Source organism: Somniosus microcephalus, chromosome 27 (genome assembly GCF_052327205.1).
Source record: "Somniosus microcephalus isolate GS21.2 chromosome 27, FLI_Smic_1.0, whole genome shotgun sequence".
In the NCBI taxonomy this organism is placed as follows: Eukaryota; Metazoa; Chordata; class Chondrichthyes; order Squaliformes; family Somniosidae; genus Somniosus; species Somniosus microcephalus.
Genome location: NC_141013.1, coordinates 34,296,375 through 34,322,746, shown reverse-complemented (window position 1 = coordinate 34,322,746; position 26,372 = coordinate 34,296,375). Strand labels below are relative to the sequence as shown.

General features: G+C 45.6%; 1 protein-coding gene across 2 annotated transcripts in view; it reads left to right on the top strand.

Annotated features, from left to right (window-relative positions):
• Nucleotides 1–26,372, top strand: part of rasef2 (RAS and EF-hand domain containing 2) — a 94,487-nt gene extending 68,115 nt beyond the window's left edge. For both annotated transcript variants that reach the window (XM_085968830.1, XM_085968831.1), the window contains exons 8-17: nucleotides 501–582; nucleotides 1,881–1,957; nucleotides 3,301–3,511; nucleotides 8,481–8,600; nucleotides 12,901–13,045; nucleotides 16,475–16,556; nucleotides 18,564–18,678; nucleotides 22,529–22,648; nucleotides 22,971–23,047; nucleotides 25,859–26,372. In XM_085968830.1, the coding sequence (XP_085824956.1) occupies nucleotides 501–582; nucleotides 1,881–1,957; nucleotides 3,301–3,511; nucleotides 8,481–8,600; nucleotides 12,901–13,045; nucleotides 16,475–16,556; nucleotides 18,564–18,678; nucleotides 22,529–22,648; nucleotides 22,971–23,047; nucleotides 25,859–25,961 (1,132 nt within the window). In that variant the 3' untranslated portion in view covers nucleotides 25,962–26,372. The remainder of the gene's footprint in view (nucleotides 1–500; nucleotides 583–1,880; nucleotides 1,958–3,300; nucleotides 3,512–8,480; nucleotides 8,601–12,900; nucleotides 13,046–16,474; nucleotides 16,557–18,563; nucleotides 18,679–22,528; nucleotides 22,649–22,970; nucleotides 23,048–25,858) is intronic.

Sequence of the window (26,372 nt, the reverse complement as noted above, 5' to 3'; positions counted from 1 at the left end):
CTATCTTGCCATCCAATTTACTTTTACTTTGAAAATCCCTCTTGGTATCTCACCGCTGCTTTTCTACTAAAATTGTCAGAAAGGCAATTTTTTTTTGATCAATGGGATAGTTTGAGTCTCCAAACAAAATATTACACATGCCAGATTTTCATCGCTCCACCATTGGTGGCCGTGCCTTCAGCTGCCTAGGCCCTAAGCTCTGGAATTCCCTCCCTAAACCTCTCCACTTCTCTTTCCTCCTTTAAGAAGCTCCTTAAAACCTACCTCTTTGACCAAGCTTTTGGTCAGCTGCCCTGATATCTCCTTCTGTGGCTCGGTGTCAAACTTTGTTTGATAACACTCCTGTGAAGCGCCTTGGGACCTTTTACTACATTAAAGGCGCTGTATAAATACAAGTTGTTGCCCTTTTTTTTTTCTTCAAGTAATTTTTTCTGAATAGATTAGCAGCTCACTGAGTTTTCAATGTTCCATTGTTAACCTTCCTTTCTCTGCATTTTTAGAGAGGCCAATAAGACGCTTTACGATAGCAATAATGGATTAAGAACTGCTTTGGAAAAAAATCACAGCTCAAGTAAAAAGATGGTAGGTTTTGAAAATGAAACTCATGACTGGCAAATGGCTCTGTTTCCAGGTAGTAAAGTCCACCCCTCCTGACTCAAATCACTGAAGAATTTGAATTTGATTCAAGTTGCTTCAATTATAATGAATGGATAATTACCAGGAATACACGTTATAACAAATAGGGTTGGAATTGTCCAGTTAAAGAGAGTGAGAGAGACAGACCTAGACAATGCCAGAATAGCACTAGGTAGGAATGTACCCGGCAGGTGCAAGTGAGGATCCAGGAATGAAAAGGATGTTGGTCCTGAGCTTGAGGGCAACATCTGCTGAGCTTCCACAAGATCTGAAACATCTGGTCTCCCTGTGCAGTGAAATAGTTTAACCATAAATTTCTAACGGGAGGTTCCTGTTCCGCACTAGTAGCTGTGTGGTGTTTCCCTGTGGGTAGTTGGGTGTCTGGACGATGCTTTCTGATGTTTGTTGTGATTTATGGAGGGTTATATTAAATCCAATTCATTAAATGACACAATTGTTAAGTATTAACTTGGATTAAATGCACCAGATTCTACGTGCTACTTTTTCAGAGAAAGCTTAATGAATGCACTGCTTGCCCTTCATATTTGCATCATTTTTATCATCTTAGACTTTAGTCATATAAAAACAAAAAGGAAGAAATCTAATATGCCAAGACTTTAGAACGGATTGTAAATATATTTCTGCATGTTATGTCTGTGGTGATCCAGGATACTTGTACCCCTGTTGGAGGGGGATTTGGCAGAGCAAACTTGGGTTTCAGCCAGGGAGTGGAGCAGTTTATTTTTTAAAAACATTCTCCAGCCAAGGGATGATTACAGGGAATCTGACCAATAATTAATTAACAGTCACATGGTTACCAGTGTTCAATAAAAAAAGAAGTTGCCAGAACCAATGAATGGAGACTTCAGGATCACATGATTAACACAGACCAATCGATCCACTGGTTAGAGACACCCAGCAGCCTATCATTGGTAAAGATGAACTGCATATGATGATTAGATGCAAAGGAGAAATACAAAGCAAAATCTCATTTTTGGCTGGAATATACATTTCCTTTTTAAAGGGAGGGAAAATCAGATGATAAATCGTTCTGAACCAGTGTCGTTCAGCTGTAATGCCTTGTTAGCAGATTATCATCTACTCTCAACTAGGAATTGGTGCAGGGAGACCTATAGAAGAATAATTACTGTTATTGTCCAACTTTTGCAAACTTATTACTATGTGACTGGCATTTTGGTAAGATGAAATATTTTCTAAAGGGTTTGCTTGTACTGTGATTGCAGCATTCCTTAAATGGATCAGTTCCAGTGAGAGGCGTGAAATCAGAAGAACAAAATGGAATACATGTCATTAGATACAGGTATGGCAACGGGGTGTCACTGTTACCTAGATAAAAACACTGGAAATGTTGAAATTATGTCATAGAAACAAAGGCCCAGAAATTCGGGTCTCCACGGGTGAGTACGCACGGGGTACTCACCCGTAGGCCCAATGGAAGTGCCAGTTTCCTGCATGCACTGCGCATGCGCGGGAAACCGGCACTTCCGTTCCCCTGAACAAAGGGGTTCAGAGGTCGAACGCGTGCGCCGGCGAGGCAGCGCGTGCGCATCGAACTTGCATTTTTTTTTGCAGGTTTTCCTGGGAGGGTATGTCTCCAGAATTTACACATATAAAAAGCAGGCGTAAGGCCTGCTTTTTACAAGGTAAGTGGTGAATTAACTAAAATTAAAACATTTTTTCCACAGGTTTTATTATTTTTAAATACTTTAAATCAAGGTAAGTTTATTTTTAGCCCCGTTACAAAATAAAATTATTTTTTCAAAAATTTAATTTGTTTAAAATAGTTATTTCATGTAATTTATAGTTTATTTAAAAAATGTGATTTAAAAAAAAAAAATGTATTTGAAGATTTAGTGATGTTTTGGGGCCCGTAGTATTTCCAAGTTTTGACAGCTCTTCCTGTCAAAGTTATGAATTTCAAAGTTATGAATTCCCTGCTCCGATTGGCTCCCCATGGCCCACGTGATCCCAGGGGACGCATCAAACTAACTGCGCCCCTGGGATACGCAAGCACTGCGCGCCGGCAGTTGGAGGAGGCCCAGAATCGGAATCCCACGCGGGCCCACAGCTCAACGGCCGGCGCAGTAGGTAAGTGCAGGTCGGAGGCTTGCACCCACGGGAAGCCTCCGACCCGAATTTCTGGGCCATTATGTTGGAATCCCAGCGGGTCTGCCAACAGCAGTAGAGGAAAGCTGGGTTAATGATCCGGGTGTGGACCCTTCTTCAGAACTGAAAGATAAGCGAGCCTCTTTGAAGGATGCAAGGCAGAAGAAAGTTTTAACAAGTGCTCAAATCACTGGAAGGCAGGTTGAATGAACAATGAACTCCTTAATAGAGATTTTGTTCTTTCCTTCCCTGCCCCTGCACTTGCTTAAAAACCTGTTCCATCTCCAACTTTTTCCAGTTCTGACGAAGGGTCATCGACCTGAAACGTTAACTGTTTCTCTCTCCACAGATGCTGCCTGACCTGCTGAGTTTTTCCAGCATTTTCTGTTTTTATTCCTTAATAGAGATGCTGGTTTCTGTTAAATGATGCAAAAGGTCATCCCATGTGGAGTAGGGACTCCAGCCCAGACTAGTTGGACCGAACGACCTGTTTCTGTGCTGCATACTCCATGTAATTCTCTGTAATTCCATGTACAGTGATTCCAATGGCGACGAAGAGACTATGATCTTAAATAATGATAAATCCAGACACCGAATATCCGAAGTGGCAAGCTGGGCAGACCGATACCTGGACAGCGGTGTGTCCACATCTCAGGACGTAGCAGATTATTCTTCAGATGATTACGACAGCGATGACTCTCGTGAAACGATGCATTACAGTTATTCGTACGTGGCATCAGATGCAGAGGTGAGAGGACCTGTTTAGAAATGTTTTGTTTCGGGAGTATAACGGGCACCCAGGAGTGATTTTTATGGGGCTATAATCTGGCGGGTTTCAAATTACAACATAAACTGCGAGAGTCTTGAGTAGCTTACAATTATCACCTGAACCCCCAAAACTGAGTCGGCAGCCTTGGAAACTCTGCAATGTAATCATTACCTTTCCTTTTCACAATGCATGGATCCCATGGGGGATTTTTAAATCTTTCTCTCCTTTCCTGCTCCCACCCGAGTGGTGCGTGTCATGCTAAGCATGTTCCATGTTGTTGGTGTGTCATGCTAAGCATGTTCCATGTTGTGTCATGCTAGTCATGTTGCATGTGTCATGCTAAGCATGTTCCATGTCGGCGGTGTGTCATGCTAAGCATGTTCCATGTCAGCGGTGTGTCATGCTAAGCATGTTCCATGTCGGCGTGTCATGCTAAGCATGTTCCATGTCAGCGGTGTGTCATGCTAAGCATGTTCCATGTCAGCGGTGTGTCATGCTAAGCATGTTCCATGTCGGCGGTGTGTCATGCTAAGCATGTTCCATGTCGGCGGTGTGTCATGCTAAGCATGTTCCATGTCGGCGGTGTGTCATGCTAAGCATGTTCCATGTCGGCGGTGTGTCATGCTAAGCATGTTCCATGTCGGCGGTGTGTCATGATGTCCTGTCTAAAGGGTTGGGGCTTGTGGCGTGACTTTAAATCACTCAGCAAATAGGGTCTTCATGGTTGAATAATGGGTTTCTAACAATGCATGTTCCTGTAGTGGGAGGGAAGGGAATTTTAGTACAAGTGACCATGGGCTCATTACAGGGATCAGCTAAGATTAACAAAAGTAAGCTGGCTATTGGATTATTAAACATTTGTCTTTGGGCGACCCAAGCTGCTTTGGTGAGTGCGGCAATTTGATTTTATTCCAGTGTTGCCATTTCTAGCACCTGCTTAAGTACACACAAGTTCCACTATCTGTCACTTAAATTATTTCCTAATAATCTTTCTTTCCCTCTCTCTTTATTTCTCTTTCGGCACCCGATTTGACATTGAATTCACCCGCTCTAATTCAGCTTCCTTCTCCGTCCTCCCTCTGTTTGTTTCTCAGTCCTTAAATCTCATTGGTTAGAGAGATACACTGTCTGCTCCATTGCCCACCAAGATCCCAGATGCCCCATTATCAGCTCGCACTTCCAGCAACTAACGGGGCAAAAGCAAATTGAGCCGAAAGTTGCAGGAAAAGGTCTAACTAAGCGGACAGGCCGCGAGATGCCCCACTCCGGCAAGTGAACGCTCCAACATATGCCCAGCGCTTTTATAGAAAAACTGCACAAACTGGTCTATCACCGTAGCAACAAGTTACCCAGATCTAGTGCCCCAATTCCTAACATACAACATTTTAGCACATTTTAAGTGTGAGAAGAGTTGCTAATTGTTGTTTAACCTCATTTTTGGAATCTAGGTCTTTTTTTTTTGTGTGTAAATTGAGTCTGAGAGAAAATACCAACATGTTTTCATCAAGCCTCACATATAGAAACATAGAAGATAGGAGCAGGAGTCGGCCATTCGGCCCTTTGAGCCTGCTCCGCCATTCAATGAGATCATGGCTGATCATCCAAACTCAGTACCCTGTCCTTGCCTTCTCCCCATATCCCTTGATCCCTTTAGACTTAAGAAATATATCCAACCCCTTTTTGAATATATTTAATGAACTGGCTTCCACCGCCCTCTGTGGCAGAGAATTCCACAGGTTCACCACTCTCTGGGTGAAGAAATTCCTCCTCATTTCAGTCCTAAATGGCTTACCCCTTATCCTAAGACTATGACCCCTGGTTCTGGACTCCCCGGCCATCATAAACATCCTTCCTGCATCTAGTCTGTCCAGGCCTGACAGAATTTTATAGGTTTCGATGAGATTCCCTCTCAATCTTCTAAACTCCAGTGAGTATAAGCCCAATCGACACAATCTCTCCTCATACGTCATTCCTGCCATCCCAGGTATCAGCCTGGTGAATCTTCGCTGCACTCCTTCCCTGGCAAGAACGTTCTTCCTCAGGTAAGGCGACCAAAACTGCACACAATACTCAAGGTGCGGTCTCACCAAGGCCCTGTACAGCTGTAGCAAGACATCCTTGTTCCTGTACTCGAACCCTCTTACTACGAAGGCCAACATACCATTTGCCGCCTTAACCGCCTGCTGCATCTGCATGCTTACCTTCAGCGACTGGTGCACAAGAACACCCAGGTCTCTTTGCACTTCCCCTTCTCCCAATCTATTGCCATTCAAATAATAATCTGCCTTCCTGTTTTTGCCACCAAAGTGGATAACCTCACATTTATCCACATTATAGTGCATTTGCCATGTTTCTGCCCAATCACCCAATCTGTCCAAATCGTACTGGAGTTTCTCGACATCCTCCTCCACAGCTTACCTTCCCACCCAGCTTTGTGTCGTCTGCAAATTTAGAGACATTACATCCAATTCCCTCGTCCAGATCATTAATATATATTGTGAACAGCTGGGGTCCTAGGACCAATCCTTGCGGTACCCCACTAGTCACTGCCTGCCACTCGGAAAATGACCCGTTTATTCCAACTCTCTGCCTTCTGTCCGCCAACCAGTTCTCTATCCAAGTCAATACCTTGCCCCCAATCCCATGTGCCTTAACTTTACACGCTAATCTCTTATGCGGGACCTTATCGAAAGCCTTCTGAAAGTCCAAATACACCACATCCACTGGTTCTCCCTTATCTATTTTACCAGTTACATCCTCAAAAAATTCCAGTAGATTAGTCAAGCATGATTTACCTTTTGTAAATCCATGTTGACTTTGTCCGATCCTGTCACTGCTTACCAAGTGCTCTGCTATTACATCTTTTATAATAGATTCTAGCATTTTCCCCACTACCGATGTCAGGCTTACCGGTCTATAATTCCCTGCTTTTTCTCTACCACCTTTTTTGAATAGTGGGGTAACATTAGCTACCCTCCAATCCATGGGTACTGTTCCAGAGTCTATCGAATTCTGGAAGATGACCAGCAATGCATCTACTATTTCTAGGGCCACTTCCTTAAGTACCCTGGGATGTAGATTATCAGGCCCTGGGGATTTATCGGCCTTCAGTCCCATCAATTTTCCTAACACCATTTCCCTACAAATACTGATTTCTTTCAGTTCCACCCTTTCATCAGGCCCTATGTTCCCCGGCATCTCTGGGAGGTTATTTGTGTCCTCCTTTGTGAAGACAGAACCAAAGTATGAATTTAGTTGGTCTGCCATTTCTTTGTTTCCCATTATAAATTCCCCTGATTCTGACTGTAAGGGACCTACGCTTGACTTCACCAATCTTTTTCTCTTCACATATCTATAAAAGCTTTTACAGTCAGCTTTTATGTTCCCTGCTAGCTTACTCTCATATTCTATTTTCCCTTTCTTAATTAATTCCTTTGAATCCTAAACTGCTCCCAATCCTCAGGATTATTGCTTTTTCTGGCCAATTTATAGGCCAACCAGTCTGCGTGACCTGGACTTAGAGTGACATTTTTGAACATTTCAATTGTCAGCTGCCTGCTTCCACCTCCCTTTTCTAAGTAGCTCCTCCCAGTATAAACTTGCTATTCCACATTCCCCTTTCTGTAAAACTATGCCATACAAGTCTGCGGTCAAAACCCAGCAACTCCAAACCATAAAATCAATAGTATAATAATATCCATGTAAACTGGCTCTGCAAAGCAGCCAATAATATAAGGTGTAGTCACAGCTACAGGGCAGCGTTGTGATCATTTTACATTGGTGGGACTTCCTATAATGAGCAATTGCTCTTTAATGTTCAGTTTCCACATAAATTGAATATATGGCGAGGGACATGCAGGTAACAGAAACTGGCAATTTAAAAAGAAAAAGTACTGGCTGGCTTTTTACTTTGAATCTAATTATCCATCTATGCTTTGCTCTTGTTCCCAATTAAATATTAGGAAGATTGAAGCCATTATTGTTTTCCACCCCCACCACAAAATCCGTTCCCTAGCCACCGACTCCATCCCTCTCCTTGTTCACTGTCTGAGGCTGAACCTGACTGTTCGCAACCTCACCGTCCTATTTGACCCCTAGGCTGAGCTTCTGACCTCATATCCTCTCCATCACCAAGACCGCCCACTTCCACGTCCACAGCATCGCCCATCTCCGCCCCTGCCTCAGCCCACCTGCTGTTGAAACTCCCATCTATGCTTTTGTTCCCGACTGTTCCGACGCACTCCTGACTGTCCTCCGATCTTTCACCCTCCTTAAACCTCCGCTCATCCAGAACTCTGCTGCCAGTATCCTAACTCGCACCAAGTCCCGTTCGCCCATCGCCCCTGTGCTCGCTGACCTACATTGGCTCCCAGTCCAGCAACATCTCCAATTTAAAATTCTCATCGTTGTGTTCATTTATCTCCATGACCTCACCCCTCCCTATCTCTGTAACCTCCTCCAGCCCTACGACCCTCTGAGATCTCTGCGCTACTCCAATTCTGTCTTTTTGTGAATCTCCGATTTTAATCGCTCCATCATTGGATGCTCCTTGAAACCTACCTCTTTGACAACGCATTTGGTCACCAGTTTAAATCTCTTTATGTGGCTCGGTGTCAAAGTTTGTTTGATAACGCTTCTGTGAAGCACCTTGTGATGTTTTATACTACATTAAAGGTGCTATATAAATTCGAGTTGTTGTTACTGAACAGGTTGAGTGAGGCTTCTGAATAACCTAATAAGGAGATGCTTTATTGAAGGGGACAAAGAAATGGGATTTAATTGTCAGGAAAATAATGGGATGTTAAGCCTGTCAAAAGAAAAAGTGATCTTTTGAGAAATGAATGCATCTCAGTCGTGCTCCTGATGTGTGTACTAATGGGCACTGTCCACTCGCAGCGGGCTTGGATTGGGGAACAGCAGTGATTTTATATGGCTGTGTTTCTATTAGACGTCGGAGCTGAGATCGGAGCTAGACAGAGTGGTCGGGAGCTGGAAGCCATCGCGCCCTGTCAGCCGCTGCAGCTCCACAGCATCTTCCAGGAGACGGCTGCCAGCATTCTCGCCAAAGGTAACAAACGTCCTCTGGTCCACCCAGCCCGTCCCACACAACTGTGATGCCTTGTGCCCAGCCCAGCCCAGCCCACGCCACACGAAACCATGGGATCTCCTGGGAGAGGCGCAAAACCAGATTTTAAAAACTCGGGCCAATTGGTTGGGGCGGGGCGGGGGGGGGGGAAGAGAATCTGGGAAATGGGAGGACTCTTTCGTATTTTTGTCCCAAGATTCATTCAGTTCAGTTCAGTTCAATTCAATTTTATTTGCCAATATGTAACCAGTACAAGTACAATTACAATGGAATGCTTACTCCCCGTAGGGACGCGTCAGCTATACATACAGCGCCGCGTTCAGAGAGTCAATACAATGGTTTCCCTTGGCAGTGGGAGCACGATGTCCCTCAGCCGCTCCGTCCTCCTCGTCACCGCGGCCTCCTCCTCACTGTTGCTGGCTCCGAGTGGTGGCCTGCTTCTCCCGCTCACGATCCGACCTCTGGCCGCCATGCCCGGCTCCCCTCCTCCCATCCGGACTGCGAGTTTCCCGCCATGGAGCTGCCGGCCGACGTGCTGCAGCGGGTCGTCGTGGCTGCTGCTGCTGCTCGCTGCGCTGCCTCCGCCCGACTCGCCGAACACATCGTCGGGATGTGAATGCTCCAGTCGCCGGATATATCCGGAGATATCCTGAGTAGAACAAAAGAAGTGGCCGTGACTAATTCTTTGAATTGGGCAACTGCAAGTTCTTGAAACGCGAGGGAAGAAAACTTCATAATGAATATTAGATTGGAATTCCAAGCTTTGCTTCCAGTAAATGGACTTGGTGGTGGGGCGGGGTGGGTGGAGGGGAGGGGAGGGGCATTTTGTGTTCATTGGTGTGCAGCTTGTAAATAGTTTATCAATAGAATGGTAGAGATTTCAGCCCAATGCGCCTGTCCTGATACCAGCTTTCTGTCAGTTATCTACTCTGACCCCCCAGCTCCCTCTCTTCCATGATGAGCAAAAAAGTTTAAAACATTTTTTTTTTTTTTTAAAAAGAACTTCTATCCCCTGTCGCATCTTCAGGAGCCTCCCCATATCAAATTATTCATGATTGCTTCAAACTAAAATTCTGCTAATCGGAAAATATTTTTTTTCGCTGAGGCATTTGATTTGCATTAGAATGTGTAGACAGTAGCAAAAACAGTCGCTGTATTACAACACTTCTCAGCCGGTCCAGCACGATAGGAACAGATGGAGATGACACTGCCATTCATCAAACGCTCAATAGCAGCTGTTAACCTAGTCCATTCTGCACGAGGTGCAGACTTGTGTTGAGTTTGCTCCTTGCACAGGCACTCTGGTCAGTTGACGGTTCACACAGCAGGAGGAGAGGTGAGCATTATTCAAAGTGACATTGTTTCACACAAACTCCATGCTGACTGCTTTTGGCGATTAAACAAAACTCACTTTTATGTTCCCGTTTGGGTCCTGGGCGAGCAGGACTCGGAAAGGAGACCCACAACCTTTGTGCAGCAGTCGCCCCAGTTTATGATTTCCCCCCCCCCCCCCCCCCCCAGTCTCCTGATAGATCTGTTGGAATCTGGTTTCTAAGTGAAGACATCACCTCGGTATAAACTGGGGGGGGAAATTGCAGAGAGAAAGGAAACATAGGAACAGGCGTTGGCACGTTCAGCCCCTCGAACCTGCTCCGTCATTCAATTAGATCATGGCTGATCAGCACCTCAATTCCATTTACCCGCCTTTGCTCCATATCTCTTGATACCCTTACCGAACAAAAGTCGATCAATCTCAGTCTTGAAAGCTTCAAACATTTAAATTGAGGCTTATAGTCTAAGCCCTTCAAGTTTTTAGGAGTGTTATTTATACTTGAGCCTATAGTGAACTGTGGGGTACTTTGCTTGTTTTTTTCCCGAATTCATCTTGATTCAGGAGTCAGTTTAAAGTAAGGGTACAAAAATGAGCCTCAAAGTCCATTTTAAGCTGCTTAATTCTGTACAGCCCTAAATTGATGGAATGGAATAAACACCTATTGATTATATGACACTGCATTTAAAGAGCTTCTGGTACAAAATAAGCTTTCAGGTAACTGTGTTATTAAGATTAATTACTGTTGCCAATGCTAATTTCAGTGGACAGAAAATCGTTCAAGTGCCTGAGGTCCAAGACAATGCATTCCTCACATGAAGCTTTACACAGGGAGCGAACGCTACATTGTAAAATCTACCCTGCATTGTTTTGAGTTGAATTGAGGTATACATGGTCTAATGAGAAACAAAGGGAGACTATCAGTATCCCATCCCCAACATTCATTATTCAAACTATTCATCTCTGTACCAGTCAGCTGTTCTATGTCCTGACACGCGTGGACACATTTAGATGTAATGCTTTAGTTCTGCTACATTTAGAAGCCTCTTTTAAACTTTTTTGGCTTATTGCACCCACTGAGTCTGAGACTGCTTTTGGTTCATTTAAATGCTGTACATATCTTCTGAAGACTTGAATGTGCATCGCAAAGCAAGAGCAGGTCAGAGGCTGGTTATTCTGCGGCGAGTATCTCACCTCCTGACTCCCCAAAGCCTTTCCACCATCTACAAGGCACAAGTAAGGAGTGTGACGGAATACTCTCCACTTGCCTGGATGAGTGCCGCTCCAACAACACTCGAGAAGCTCGACACCATCCAGGACAAAGCAGCCCGCTTGATTGGCACCCCATCCACCACCTTAAACATTCACTCCCTCCACCACCGGCGCACCGTGGCTGCAGTGTGTACCATCTACAAGATGAACTGCAGCAACTCACCAAGGCTTCTTCAGCAGCACCTCCCAAACCCGCGACCTCTTCCACCTAGAAGGACAAGGGCAGCAGGCGCATGGGAACACCACCACCTCCAAGTTCCCCTCCAAGTCACACACCATCCTGACTTGGAAGTATATCGCCGATCCTTCATCGTCGCTGGGTCAAAATCCTGGAACTCCCTCCCTAACAGCACTGTGGGAGCACCTTCACCACATGGGCTGCAATGGTTCAAGAAGGAGGCTCACCACCACCTTCTCGAGGGCAATTAGGGATGGGCAATAAATGCTGGCTTTGCCAGTGAGGCCCAGATCCCATGAACGAATAAAAAAAAAAAAAAAAATGACTAGGCTGTGGCATCTGGCTCTGATAAAAGAACCAGAGGGGCAATGAGGGGAAATATTTTTGCATAGCAAGTTATTATTTTCCAGAATGGACTGCCTGTGAAGGCGGTGGAAGCAGATTCAATAGTAACTTTCAAAAGGGAATTGGATAAATACTTAAAAGGAAAAAAATCAAAGCTATGGGTAAAGTGTAGGTGGGGGCGGGGTGGTGGTAATTGGATAGCTCTTTCATAGAATCAGCATAGGCCCAATGGGCCGAATGGCCTCCTTCTATGCTGCATTATTCTATGATGTGTCTTTTTCCAAACATACTTTTAGTGCCTTTTTCTCTTGTGCATGATCATTATTAGGTTCAGTAGTTTCTGGAATCTTAAAATCAGAGCTAGGTCATTTAGGAGTGAAATCTGGAAGCATTTTTTCACACTTAGGGTAGTGGAAATCTGAATCTCGCTACCCCAAAAGGCTGTGGATGCTGGGACAAATGACATTTTCAAGATTGGGATCTACAGATTTTTGTTGGGTAAGGGTATCGGGGATGTGGAGCAATGGCGGGTAAATGGAGTTGAGGTACAGATCTAACTGAATAGTGGCAGAGGCTCGAGGGGCTGAATGGCCGACTCCTACTCCTATGATATACTAATGATGGTGTCTGTTTGCAAAACGCTGTCATTCCTGTCTTTGCAGCAAGCTCTTCCTTTGGGCAGTTGGCCAATCACAGTGTTGATCAGGTTTTTGGTCATTAATGATGTTGTAGATTGAAACCATCCACTGGTCACAACATCAATCCCATCTCTAGCCACTACTATATTGCAATATTATTCTCATAAATGCCCAAGGAGGCCATGTCCACTATATGTATTAGAGAGCAGGTGGCACAGATATGGAGAATGGAGGAAGAAATAAGTTTGTTTGCATTATTATCCCTGCCTTTCTACCTCTTCCCTTGACATAATTTCTGATTACTTTGGAAGTCTTGATATATCCAGCTACAATTAAATTTGCCCTAGACTTGTTTCACAATGAACACACCATTTTGAACCTTTTGTTTGGTGCATTGGTGCCTGCTTATGGAGTTTCCTCATCTCAAGTTCACAACTCATGAGCCATATTTATGGTATATCCTGTGCTCATTGACCTACACTAATGCGCATTATCAATCAGACTTGTTTTTATTTTCAGAAAATGGGTGTTGAAGGGGGCAACTCCCAGCCAGATGGGCCACTCTACAGACTTGTCCTTGCAGGAGATGCTGGTTCAGGGAAATCCAGCTTTTTACTACGGCTGTGTATGAACGAGTTCAAAGGACACATTCCTACCACGCTGGGTAAGATATTTATCGTTTGCTGCCTGCCCTTTGCCTTTAAAGGGTGACGTGTCTTTTGAAGTGGGGTTGCCTTCAGTATATTGATCTGATCACAAAATGGGGCCAATTTTCCTTCAACCCCTTCCCCCAACCCCAGGCTGAGCATAAGTCTGGTGGAGCACACCCGAAGTACACTCTGCCCAAAGGGACCTGAACCTACCTATAACTGCAGGTTTGGGCCCTTAAAATGGCCCTATATTGCTAACAGTGCAAGAGAGCCTCTTAGATACATAGAAAGATAGAAAAATAGGAACAGGAGTAGGACATTCAGCCCTTTGAGCCTGCTCCGCCATTCACTATGATCATGGCTGATCCTCTATCTCAATACCATATTCCCGCTCTCTCCCCATATCCCTTGATGCCTTTTGTGTCTAGAAATCTATCTACCTCCTTCTTAAATATATCCAGTGACTTGGTCTCCACAGCCTTCTGTGGTAGAGAATTCCAGAGGTTCACCACCCTCTGAGTGAAGAAATTTCTCCTCATCTCAGTCCTAAATGTCCTACCCTGTATCTGGAGACTGTGACCCCTCGTTCTAGACCCCCCCAGCCAGGGGAAACATCCTCCCTGCATCCAGTCTGTCTAGCCCTGTCAGAATTTTATACGTTTCAGTGAGATCCCCTCTCGTCCTTCTTGCATAAGCTCCTTCCCAAGGGGGAATGGCCACCAGCTTTGGGATCTCTTTGGCTGTTGTCCAAAAGCAACAGCCAGAGACCCTGAGCCCTGGTGACCGTCCTGTTGGCTCGGTGGTGGTGGGGCTTGATGGGAGGGGAGTCACCTATCTTTTTGGCATCTCCGCAAGTTTGCTGCTAGCTCCTTTTTAGACCCTCCGACCTGAGGCAAGCTAGGCGCCAGTGCTGAGGCCTACGCCAAGCGAAGACCCAGGGAAGTGAGGCAGGTGGTGTAGTGACATCACTCCTGCCTCATTATCGCAGCATTAACGTGCTTCCAGCTGTTCCAGACGAGAATGCTGCACCCCCCACCCATCGGGAAAATCCTCAAAAGTGCACATGATCAAAAAAGGAGGCAGTGACCTAACATCACTGGCCTCCTCCCCTTTTCCCTCTACTGGGAAGTAAGCATATACCAGGCATAAAGCAGAGCAAAATCACTCCAATTCTTCCATATCTCACTCGTGTCCACCTTTACTGGTTCACACTACTGTAATTCTAGGCAATCTAGACTAGAAATTGGGACATTTATCATTCCTATAATCTGACCTGTTATACTCTGCTACTTCTTGTATGCTTTGCCAGTGTGAAAATGCTTAATATAATATTTGACCTGGAGTACACTAAATCAGACAAATACTGTTTACAACCAGACTATGGGGGAAAAATTCAGTTGTTTGCGCCTCCCGTTGGCGCCTTAAGAGGGCGCTAATGGGGCACAAAGCAACTAGCGCCCGGGCGCAGCGATGTTTGCGCCGCTCGTGAAATTAACTAAACATTTTGCGGCGGTGCTAAACATTACCGCCACGATCTCCTGCACCGGCAGATCGTGACGTCAGTCGAGTGCGTAGCGCCCCGCACCGGATATTGAGTGGCGCCCCCTGCCTTACCGCCTGCCGCTAGCAACGACAGGTTGAGGGGAGCATTTTGCAGTCAGGAAGGGACTGGGGGAGCGCTATTTAAAGGCGGCCGCTTCCTGCCTTTTTTTGTCGGTGACATTTTTGCACCACGCATTCTGAGAGCGAGAGACTTCTGGAGAGATTCAACGCTGTGTGAAGGAGTTTTGGGTACTGAGCAGCACTTTGCAGGTTCATTTTGATTTGCCCTTCCTTGCTTCACCAGCGCTCTGAGGTAGCGCCTCGCTCCTCGGCCTTTGCGCCTTAAGACCGGTGTGAAGCGCCTGATTTAGCGCTCCAATCGCCTCCAGGGGCGATAAAAGCCAAGTTTGCTGTCGGAGGCGATAATTAGCGCCAGGCACTAAACTTTGCGCACGGCCGATAATGACGCCCCAAATGGGGCGATACCAGATTTTTCCCCCTATGACTGTTCCAGGATGAATTGAGATTTGGAAATATTATGGGGGGGAAATTCAACTATGGCAGGGGTGCAAAACGGGCGGTAGCAGATGGTCCACCCGTTTTAGAACTTCTACAGGCAGAACTAGGGATGGATTTCACTCTCTACATTTTGCTTAAATAGAGTGACCCCACCAAGGAAGAATTGCTTCGCTCTGTGTGTGCGTGTGTGTAGCAGCATTGTTCCCAGGGTACAGTAGTGTAGTGATTATGTTACTGGACTAGTAATACAGAGAACATGAGTGCAAATCCCACCATGGCTGTTTTGAAAATTTGAATTTTGCTGCTTTAAAATAAAATGGAAATTATAAAAAGCTGGGATCAGTAAAAGTGACCATGAAGCTGTCGGATTGTCTTTAAAAACCCAACTGGTTTAGGGAAGGGAACCTTCCATCTTTACCCGGTCTGACCTATATGTGACTCCAGTCTAACACCAACGTGGCTCACTCTTAACAGTTCACTCTAGCAAGCCACTCAGTTGTATCAAAACCATTTTTTTTGACATTCAATGGCATTACCATCGCCGAATCCCCCACTATCCACATCCTCGGGTTCACCATTAACCAGAAACTTAACTGAACCAGCCACATAAATACTGTGGCAACAAGAGCAGGCCAGAGGCTGGGTATTCTGCAGCGAGTGTCTCGCCTCCTGACTCCCCAAAGCCTTTCCACCAACGACAAGGCACAAGTAAGGAGTGTGATGGAATACTCTCCACTTGCCTGGATGAGTGCAGCTCCAACAACACTCAAGAAGCTCGACACCATCCAGGACAAAGCAGCCCGTTTGATTGGCACCCCATCCACCACCTTAAACATTCACTCCCTCCACCACCGGCGCACCGTGGCTGCAGTGTGTACCATCTACAAGATGCACTGCAGCAACTCGCCAAGGCTTCTTCGGCAGCATCTCCCAAACCCGCGACCTCTACCACCTAGAAGGATATATGAACGGAAGGTGCATGGGAACACCACCACCTCCAAGTTCCCCTCCAAGACACACACCATCCTGACTTGGAAGTATATCGCCGTTCCTTCATCGTCGCTGGGTCAAAATCCTGGAACTCCCTCCCTAACAGCACTGTGGGAGCACCTTCACCACACGGACTGCAGCGGTTCAAGAAGGCGGCTCACCACCACCTTTTCGAGGGCAATTAGAGATGGGCAATAAATGCTGGTCTTGCCAGCGATGCCCCCATCCCATGAATGAATACACTTCTGTTTTTAAAAAAAAAAACGCTTACCCTATTATGATGGGCTGCGTTATGGACTGCACCTTTGTTTAGCTAACTTCATTTTCCGTGCTTTACAAAAGTTCTAATCCTAGTGAAACCCAAGTGTTGAAAATAATCTGTTTGTTTCTAGGAGTTGATTTTCAAATGAAGAAACTATTGGTTGATGGTGAAAGTGCCACGTTACAGATCTGGGACACTGCTGGCCAGGAGAGGTAAAGGTGACTGTTTAAAGTGAGAAACCTGTTGGTTTCTCTACTTCAAATTTCAAATCGGTCAGAATTTAAAATGTGCTTACTTGCCCATCATTTTATTTAATGTAATATTTTATTACAATATAAGGTGTTGAATATTCTCAATGTGATTACTTTGGCCCTATGAAGGCAGTGTATTTGTGTGACCTGTTAAAGGGTTAGTGCAACGAAGGAATTTCTTGGAGATACAGATGTTTTGCTATTTTTGTACGAACGTACGCAAAACGACAGACAGGAGAAGACCTACTGGTCCATCCAGCCCGTCCCATGTAATTGTGATGCTTTATTCATCGCAATACATACTCTCCCCACCAATGTCCCCCCTAAGGTGCGCGGCCGGGCAACAATCAGGAGGTCCTGCGCAGGCCGCTCACCAGCTGCTGCAACTGGAAAAGACACCGCGCTGCAAATTTAAAGGGACCACGCACCAAAAAACCAAATTAGCGGGAACATTGCTCCCCACCCCACCCAGAGGCATGTGATCGTCTGGGAAAGGCAATAAACAAGGTACAAAAAAACCCCGGCCAATTAGGGAAGAAAAATCTGGAGAATTTCCTCTCCAACTACCTTACGTGATCAAAACGAGTCCCGGAGACCACTCTGGCCCTGAATAATGTTATACAGTGCCTACCTAAATGAAGGATACCGGAGGCAAGATTTAACTTTACCGCCCGCACAATAACCTGGTGGAGCAGAATTGGATCGCACGCCTGCTGCAGAACCTGCCCGGTGTTTGGTTCCATTGATTTCAATGGGGTGAGTCGGTTCAACAATGGTTGGACGATACCCTCTGCCAGGTTACTGCCCAGGTGGTGAAGGTGAAAATGATCCCTGTCATGGTTTGCTAAGGGTGCTCCTTCTTTTGGTACTTGTAAAAGAACTTTTTTCTCCCCCCCCCCCCCCCCCCCCCCCCCGCAATGGTTGTGTTTCAGAGCGAAATCACAACATGCGTACACACAATGGGGTCGAGTTTCCGCTTTGGGCGCAATCGATGATCATTTGCGCCCGTTTCGAGAAGGGTTTTTTTTTCTCAAGTTTCCGCTCAAACACATTTGCAAATCACTGAACATAAAATCTGCCATAAACCAGCACAATCGGGCAGCGTTTAGAACATAATTTAAAAAAAATTTGCTTTAGAAAATATTCCTTGATATATTTAAGAGTGGTAACCTGGTGCAGTTTGATTAATACGGCTGAAAATAGGTTTATCACAAAAAATAAGCATTTTACTCAGTGTCTAGTCCAGCACCTGTGAGTAACCCGATTTTAAATAACTGAAAATGACTTTAAAAAACTATAAAGAACCAGTTGCTAGTTATGTTGGTGTACAGTAGTCAGTTTCTTAGTAAATTAAAACAAACTATACTCAGAATCTTTTAAAACATGCCTATTAGTGTCCTCGCGCCCAAAAGATCCAGTTTAATTTTAAGAGCCTCCTTGTAGGCCCGCAAACTGGCGCAATTAGTGGAAATTCGCCGTGGTGTTTAATTCAATCTGGGGGGGGGGGGGGGGGGGTTGGCTTCTAGCCTGATTTTTTTTTTTTTTTTTTAAACCAGCTCAAAAGATCGTGGAAACTCGATTTGCACCAAACGTAATTTGCGTTTGAAATGGCCCGATCTTTTTCGCTGGTTTGGCCGATTTCGGGCGAATCGCGCTGAAAAAACCAGTGCAACTGAGCGTAAACACCAGGCGGTTGTGTGAGAAACGGCTCACTGAATGACGGTGATCCTGTAACCACTCCCACCTGTAACCATTCCCACCTGTGGCTCATCATTGCTTGACTGCGGTAGTTTCTATAGAACGTTGTACCTCTTGCTGTACATGGACAATAACAATGGAATAACTGCTTGAATTTTGTTCCGAGTCTCTGCAGGACGAACCAATTTCCATATTGACCTTGCCAGTTCAAATGCTCGTTAATGAGACCGCATTTTTCTTTTATCTCCCCCCACCCACCCCCCAACCCAGGTTTCGCAGTATTGCCAAGTCCTATTTCCGAAAAGCTCACGGTGTGTTACTACTGTACGACGTGACTTCAGAGATTAGTTTTCTAAATGTCCGACAGTGGATTGATGAAATTAAGGTACAGTTCATCTTGCTGGCTTAACAAAATTGCTCAGCCTTGCTAATGGTTTAGTGTGCTTGAAACCTCTCCACATTAGGTCGATCTGGCATTGTGCTCTTCCAAATCCATGACCATTTAAATGGTCCTTCACTTAAACCATGTTGGTGGTGATCTAGCTTCCTCTTGAATAACTTTATCTGTATTAGTTGATGGCCCACCTTCTGACTCTCCGTTATTTTCCAGAGCTCTCTTCCTTCTCCTTATCATTGATCTCCTCCATTCTATCAGCTTTTTTGTTTGTTGTTGCTGCTAATCCCACTGCACGTTTATCAACGTCCTTTAGGTAATATGCCTTCAAGTGCATGAAACCCCGCTCCTCTTACCGTGCAAGGTGATTAAAAACGTGATCTCTTCTAAAATGTTCAAAATGCATTTCCTGAAGTTACTCCGTGGAATACCAGCATACAAAAACCTTGGGCTGTTTCCTCTCTCGCGGTTTTGGCGACTAGGAGACCACATGGCACTGGCTGTCTAATGCTGTGATGACATAGAAAGGCTCGCAGAATGGGCAGACAAGTGGCAGATGGAATTTAATACAGAGAAGTGTGAGGTGATGCATTTTGGCAGAAGGAACAGGGAGAGGCAATATACACTTAATGGCACAGTTTTAAAGAGTGTGCAGGGACAGAGGGACCTGGGAGTTAATGTGCATAGGTCCCTGAAGGTGCAGGACATATTGAGAGAGTGGTTAGCAAAGCATATGGGATCTTGGGCTTCATAAATAGAGGTATTGAGTACAAAAGTAAAGCGGTTATGCTGAACCTTTATAAAGCACTGGTTAGGCCACAACTGGAGTACTGCATCCAGTTCTGGGTCACCACACTTTAGGAAGGATGTGAAGGCCATTGAGAGGGTGCAGAGGAGATTTACCAGAATGGCTCTGGGGATGGGGGATCTTAGCTATAAGTACAGGTTGGAGAAGCTGGATTTGTTTCATTAGAGCAAAGGAGGTTGAGGGGTGATTTGATAGAGGTGTACAAGATTATGACGGTTTGGATAGGCTAGACAGGGAAAGGCTGTTCCCACTAGTTGATGGTACAAGGACTAGGGGACACAGATTTAAGGTTTTGGGCAAGAGATACAGGGGGAATGTGAGGAAAAACTTTTTTACGCAGCGAGTGGTGAGGACCTGGAACTCGCTGCCGACGGAAGTGGTGGAAGCGGAGACACTCAATGTTTTCAAGGGGAGGCTGGATAGGCACTTGAGGGAAATAAACTTGCAGGGCTACGGGGATAGAGCGGGGGAATGGGACTGACTGGATTGCTCTCCAGAGAGCCGGCACGGTCTCGCTGGGCCGAATGGCCTCCTTCTATGCCGTTATGACTCTGACATTTTCATGTCTGTGCTGAGCATGTAGTTTCAGAACTCCATCCCTACAGTGCAGGAGGGGATGATGTATGATATCGGCATAAAACATAGTGAGAATATAAACTAAATGCAGTGCATAGGGTAGAATTGAAAATTTCACAGTCCAAGCAATGCATTGCAAGCAGAGAATAATCAAATGAAAAAGATAATCAAACTGATTTGATCTGGAGCTAAAATTGTGCTTTCTTGTGCATTACTTCAATATTAAAGACCTCCTAAATCACCATAGCATTTTCCACAGACGTTAAATTAATTTCCATTACATGATCCTCTGACTTCCTCGCAGCGCCGTCATTTTCCTGATCATCCGAAGCTACAAAAGTCAATTAGCTGGTCATTTAAAGGGAAGGAAAGGACTTGCCTTTATTTAGTGCCTTTCAGATCTTCAGGATATCCCAAAGCACTTCACAGTGAATCACTTCTGAAGTGAAGTCACTTCACAAGTTGTAATGTAGACAAACAATTTGCGCACTGCAAGGTCCCACAAACAGCAATGAGGTAAATGACCAGATAACCTGTTTTTAGTGATGCTGATTGAGGATAAATATTGGCCAGGACACTGAGAGAACGTCCCCTGTTTTTCAAATAGTGGCCGTGAGATCTTTTAGGTCCACCTGAGCAGTCAGATGGGGCCTTCGGTTTAAGGTCTCAAAAGACAGCATGTTTAACGAGAGTCGCCACCATTGCCAGTGCAGCGCTGAAGTGTCAGATTAGATTTTGTGCTCAGGTTTCTGGAGTAAGGCTTGAACCCAAAACCTTCTGACGGAGGCGAGAGTTGTTACTCGCTGAGCCAAGCCTGATGGCTACATTTATCGGATTTTCTGTTTGTGGCACCTTGCTGTCCACAAATTGGCTGCCAAGTTTGGCGACATAACAAAAGTAATCACAGAAAAATGTTGGAGATACTCAGTAGGTCAGGCAGCATCTGTGAAGAGAGAAACTGAGTTAACGTTTCAGGTCGATGACCTTTCGAGGTCATCGACCTGAAACGTTAACTCTGTTTCTCTCTTCACAGATGCTGCCTGACCCTGCTGAGTATCTCCAACATTTTCTGTTTTTATTTCAGATATCCAGCATCTGCAGTATTTTCTTTTGTGACAAAAGTAATCCATTGGATATGAAGCACTTTAGAATCTCCTGAGGATGTAAAAGGTGGCATATAAAATTTGCCGTCTGTGTGTTGATGTGTGGGGCTCTCCACTCTTGCCTGACCAGTCTGGTGGGCTGGTGTTACTTGCCCTAAAGATGTCATTGCCAGTACTAGAAGATAACTTGCTCAGTCCTATGTGTAACAAAATGATTATAAATTTGTTCTTTGGAAATCTTCCCCGATAGTTTTATATCCACAGTGAAACCTGTATAAACAGACACTTATGAAATGAGACCCAAATAAAAGAAAGACTTGCATTTATATAGCGCCTTTCACGACCACCGGACGTCTCAAAGCACTTTACAACCAATGAAGTGATTTTGAAGATAACTTGCATGGTAAAATATACAAGAGGCACTCTGAAACCACAGACACTGCAAATTACGAACTTCGAACAGCCTTCAATGCACCAAGCCCTTTTATAACTTAAAACACGGGACATGCAGGTCAGCGCAAGCGGCAGTAGGTTTTTGGGAAAAACAGCTTTTGTGGAATGGGGAGCTCTTTACCCAGCATCCATAGCAGCAGAGAAACCGCTCTATCTCTGGGATTGAACGCTCACACGGCTCGGTCCCAGGGAGAGCGCGGTTTCTGTGTCTCTGGGATTGAATGCTCGCACAGCTCAATCCCAGGGAGAGCACGGTTTCTGTGTCTCTGGGAATGAACGCTCGCACAGCCCGATCCCAGGGAGAGAGCGGTTTCACTGTCTCTGGGATTGAACGCTCGCACAGCTCGATCCCAGGGAGAGAGCGGTTTCTCTCTCTCTGGATTGAACGTTCGCACGGCTCGGTCCCAGGTAGAGAGCGGTTTCTGTGTCTCTGGGATTGAACGCTCGCACAGCCCGATCCCAGGGAGAGAGCGGTTTCTCTCTCTCTGGGATTGAACGTTCGCACGGCTCGATCCCAGGGAGAGAGCGGCTTCTGTGTCTCTGGGATTGAACGCTCGCACAGCCCGATCCCAGGGAGAGAGCAGTTTCTGTGTCTCTGGGATTGAACGTTCGCAAGGCTCGGTCCCAGGGAGAGCGCGGTTTCTCTCTCTCTGGGATTGAACGTTCGCACGGCTCGATCCCAGGAAGAGCACGGTTTCTCTGCCGCTATGGATGCTATTCTACTGAAAAGTTTTACAGTACATACAATGACCATTTTGAAATAAGGACACCTACAAAAAAAGACAGCTAATGCCATTCCCCAAGGTGTCTGCAATTTACAGGTTTCACTGTATATGGTTCGAAAAACAAGATTAACCCCTTTGTATAGTAAAACGATGCTAATGAATAATATCTTTTTCAGAATTCTACCGATATCCCGACACCAATTATCTTAATTGGGAATAAAATAGATTTAAGAAATGAAATGCCTCACGCACAGCGTAGCACTGTGCTGACTGCCCACGGAGAGAAACTAGCTATGGTAAGAATATTTTTACACACTACATATTCTCTCATTAACACAATTTAGCAACTAGCTTCATGTGAACCCTCCATACCGAAGGAATGTGTCTTTAATATAGAGCTATTTTCAGGTTAATTGATTTTTTTTTTTTTTTACGCAGTTCACTTCATATTAACCATGAATTTTGTGGCCTGTTTTGTAAAATAGAAGCTCAGCGGTCTGGTACCAGACGTGTGCAACATTCTGAGTTAATCCGCTGCAGTGGTTGTCATGATGAAAATTGTAGGCCAACCTGTGTATGGATCACTACAGAGTAAATCTGTGCTTCATCTTTCTCTAGACTTACAATGCTTTGTTTTGTGAAACAAGTGCAAAGGATGGGACCAATGTGGTGGAGGCTGTCCTGCATTTGGCCAGGTAAGGTCATAGTCATAGGGCTAAAAATTGAGTAGTGCCCCCTTTGGGGCGCTAACTTTGCCCCGGAAAAATTGGCATCCCCGCGACGGAAATTGAGTGGCAGCACCCCAAGAGGGAAGTGGGGTGCTACTGGAAGCGCCCCGCCTCCCTTTTGGGGCGCTGTGAGGGAATATCACGGCGCGGTGTTGCAGGCCTTCCTCCCCTTCTTAAAGGGGAGGGGCCTTGCGCAGCGTGACCTGGGGCCCAGCTGGGCCCCCAGGGATCGGGAGTGCCGGCAAAAGAGCCCGGCACTCGAAGTGCCGGGCTCATGGAACGCAGCTGGCACTCCGCGAGGGGGTTGGGGGGCAGGTGCTGGCAGATGGCCAGCAACAAAAATGGCCGACCCGCACCTCGCCTTTAAATAGCGCCTCCCTGGTCGCAGGTAGACCCCCCTGACCCCGTCGGACATGGTGTCCGGCGGTAAGTCAGGGAGCGCTCCCAAAGATTGCGGCCGGGGCGCTGCGCATGGCGATGATGTCGTCACCGGCAGCGCAGCGCCGCGGGGTGCTGTCGGTTACCGCCGCCGCTAACCTCCCGCTGAATTTCATGGGAGGTGTTTGCGGCGCTGCTCCCGGGCGCTAGTTGCTTTGAGCCCCATTAGCGCCCCGTGCTAACGGGAGGTGCAAAGCAACCAAATTTTTCCCCCCATAGTGTCAAAACATAGAAACATAGAAGATAGGAGCAGGAGTAGGCCATTCAGCCCCTCGAGCCTGCTCCGCCATTCAATGAGCTCATGGCTGATCATCCAAATTCAGTACCCTGTCCCTGCCTTCTCCCCATATCCATTGATCCCGTTAGCCTTAAGAAATATATCTAACTCCTTCTTGAATATATTTAATGAATTGGCCTCAACTGCCTTCTGTGGTAGAGAATTCCACAGGTTCACCACTCTCTGGGTGAAGAAATTCCTCCTCATCTCTGCCCTAAATGGCTTACCCCTTATCCTTAGACTGTGACCCCTGGTTCTGGACTCCCCGGCCATCGGGAACATCCTTCCTGTATCTAGTCTGTCTAGTCCTGTTAGAATTTTATAAGTTTCAATGAGATCCCCTCTCGTTCTTCTAAACTCCAGCGAGTATAAGCCCAATCGACCCAATCTCTCCTCATACGTCATTCCTGCCATCCCAGGTATCAGTCTGGTGAATCTTCGCTGCACTTCTTCCATGGCAAGAACATCCTTCCTCAGATAAGGCGACCAAAACTGCACACAATACTCAAGGTGTGGTCTCACCAAGGCCCTGTACAACTGCAGCAAGACATCCTTGCTCCTGTACTCGAATCCTCTCGCTATGAAGGCCAGCATACCATTTGCCGCCTTAACTGCCTTCAGCGACTGGTGCACAAGGACACCTAGGTCTCGTTGCATTTTCCCTTTTGCCAATCTATTGCCGTTCAGATAATCTGCCTTCCTGTTTTTGCCACCAAAGTGGATAACCTTGCATTTATCCACATTTTACTGCATCTACCCAATCGCCCAACCTGTCCAAATCGCACTGGAGTTTCTCTGCATCCTCCTCACAGCACACACGCCCACCCAGCTTTGTGTCGTCTGCAAACTTGGAGATATTACATCTAGTTCCCTCGTCTAGATCATTAATATATATTGTGAATAGCTGGGGTCCTAGGACCGATCTCTGCGGTACCCCACTAGTCACTGCCTTCCACTTGGAAAAAGACCCGCTTATTCCAACTCTTTGCTTACTGTCTGCCAACCAGTTTTCTATCCAAGTCAGTACCTTACCCCCAATCCCATGTGCTTTAACTTTGCACGCCAGTCTCTTATGCGGGACCTTATCGAAAGCCTTCTGAAAGTCCAAATACACCACTTCCACTGGTTCTCCCTTATCTATTCTACCAGTTACATCCTCAAAAAATTCCAGTAGATTAGTCAAGCATGATTTACCTTTTGTAAATCCATGTTGACTTTGTCCGATCCTGTCACTGTTTTCCAAGTGCTCTGCTAGTACATCTTTTATAATGGACTCTAGCATTTTCCCCACTACCGATGTCAGGCTTACCGGTCTATAATTCCCCGTTTTTTCTCTACCACCTTTTTTAAATAGTGGAGGGTTACATTAGCTACCCTCCAATCCATGGGAACTGTTCCAGAGTCTATAGAATTTCCTCCCTAAAGCTCTCCGCCTCTCTTTCCTCCTTTAAGATGCTCCTTAAAACATACCTTTTTGACCAAGGTTTTGGTCATCTGCCCTAATTTGTCTATATGTGACTCGGTGTCAAATTGTTTTGTCTTATAATACTCCTGTGCAGCGCCTTGGGATGTTTTACTACGTTAAAGGCGCTATATAAATACAAGTTGTTGTTGTTGTCAGTGGTTCCTCCCTAATTTCCTGGGAAATTTTTAACGGGACTCCTTCATGAGACCCAGAGGGCTTCTGTTAACACTGAGACTGGGCACTTCCCCACAGGGAGGGAGGGAAAATCACCAGGCAAACTGCATAGACTGCTGCCAGTGTTGCACACTCTTCCAGGCCGCAACATCTGAAATTTGAATCCGGGCCTCGTTGCCAAACTAAAAGAGCGGAGGTGAAGAATCGGTCTCGGGCCAACAGGAATTGAGACCACAATAGGCCCCTGCATGTCTCGCAACAGTAAGACGTACCCAGTTACAAGTATTCCCTGTTGAGGTGCTAGCTCCATAGTAACGAGGAAACTCAAATCGTTGAACGGTGATGCACTCCAGTGAGGCGGGCTGGATATCTCTGCCACCGTGTACGGGTGACGTAATTTGTCTTCATTTCTCTCTTCATACAGAGAAGCCAAAAAGAATGCAAGCATCAGGGACAGCATTGAACCAGTGACGAAGCTCACAGCGGCAGATGGGAAAAAAGTGCTGAACAGCTGCTGTAAAGCGTAGAACGAGTACTTGACGGATTGGAGTCTTTCACTGACCTCGATTTATCCATGGGATTTGTGATGTTTGCTCACAATACGCTGTCACAGATTTTCTTCTTGTTGCAAACCTTTACTCTCATTTGAGAGCATCGCTATTTTATGGCCAATATATTTGGCAGATACTGTGTATATTTTTATATGAGGGTATATAGGTTTAGATGTACATATTCGAGCAGAGGAACACTTGTTGCCTATTCTATTTTGTGATGGTCTTGTATTAATGGAAAACCTGACACTTTAAAAAGACATGCAAGGAATGTAAAAAGTTTAATAAACTACTTTTGTAAAATGAAGGAATTTGCTTTTGGAAATGACACATCTGTTCAATAAAAGCTGTCCGGTTCGAAACTGAAATAAAACTGATTACAATAAA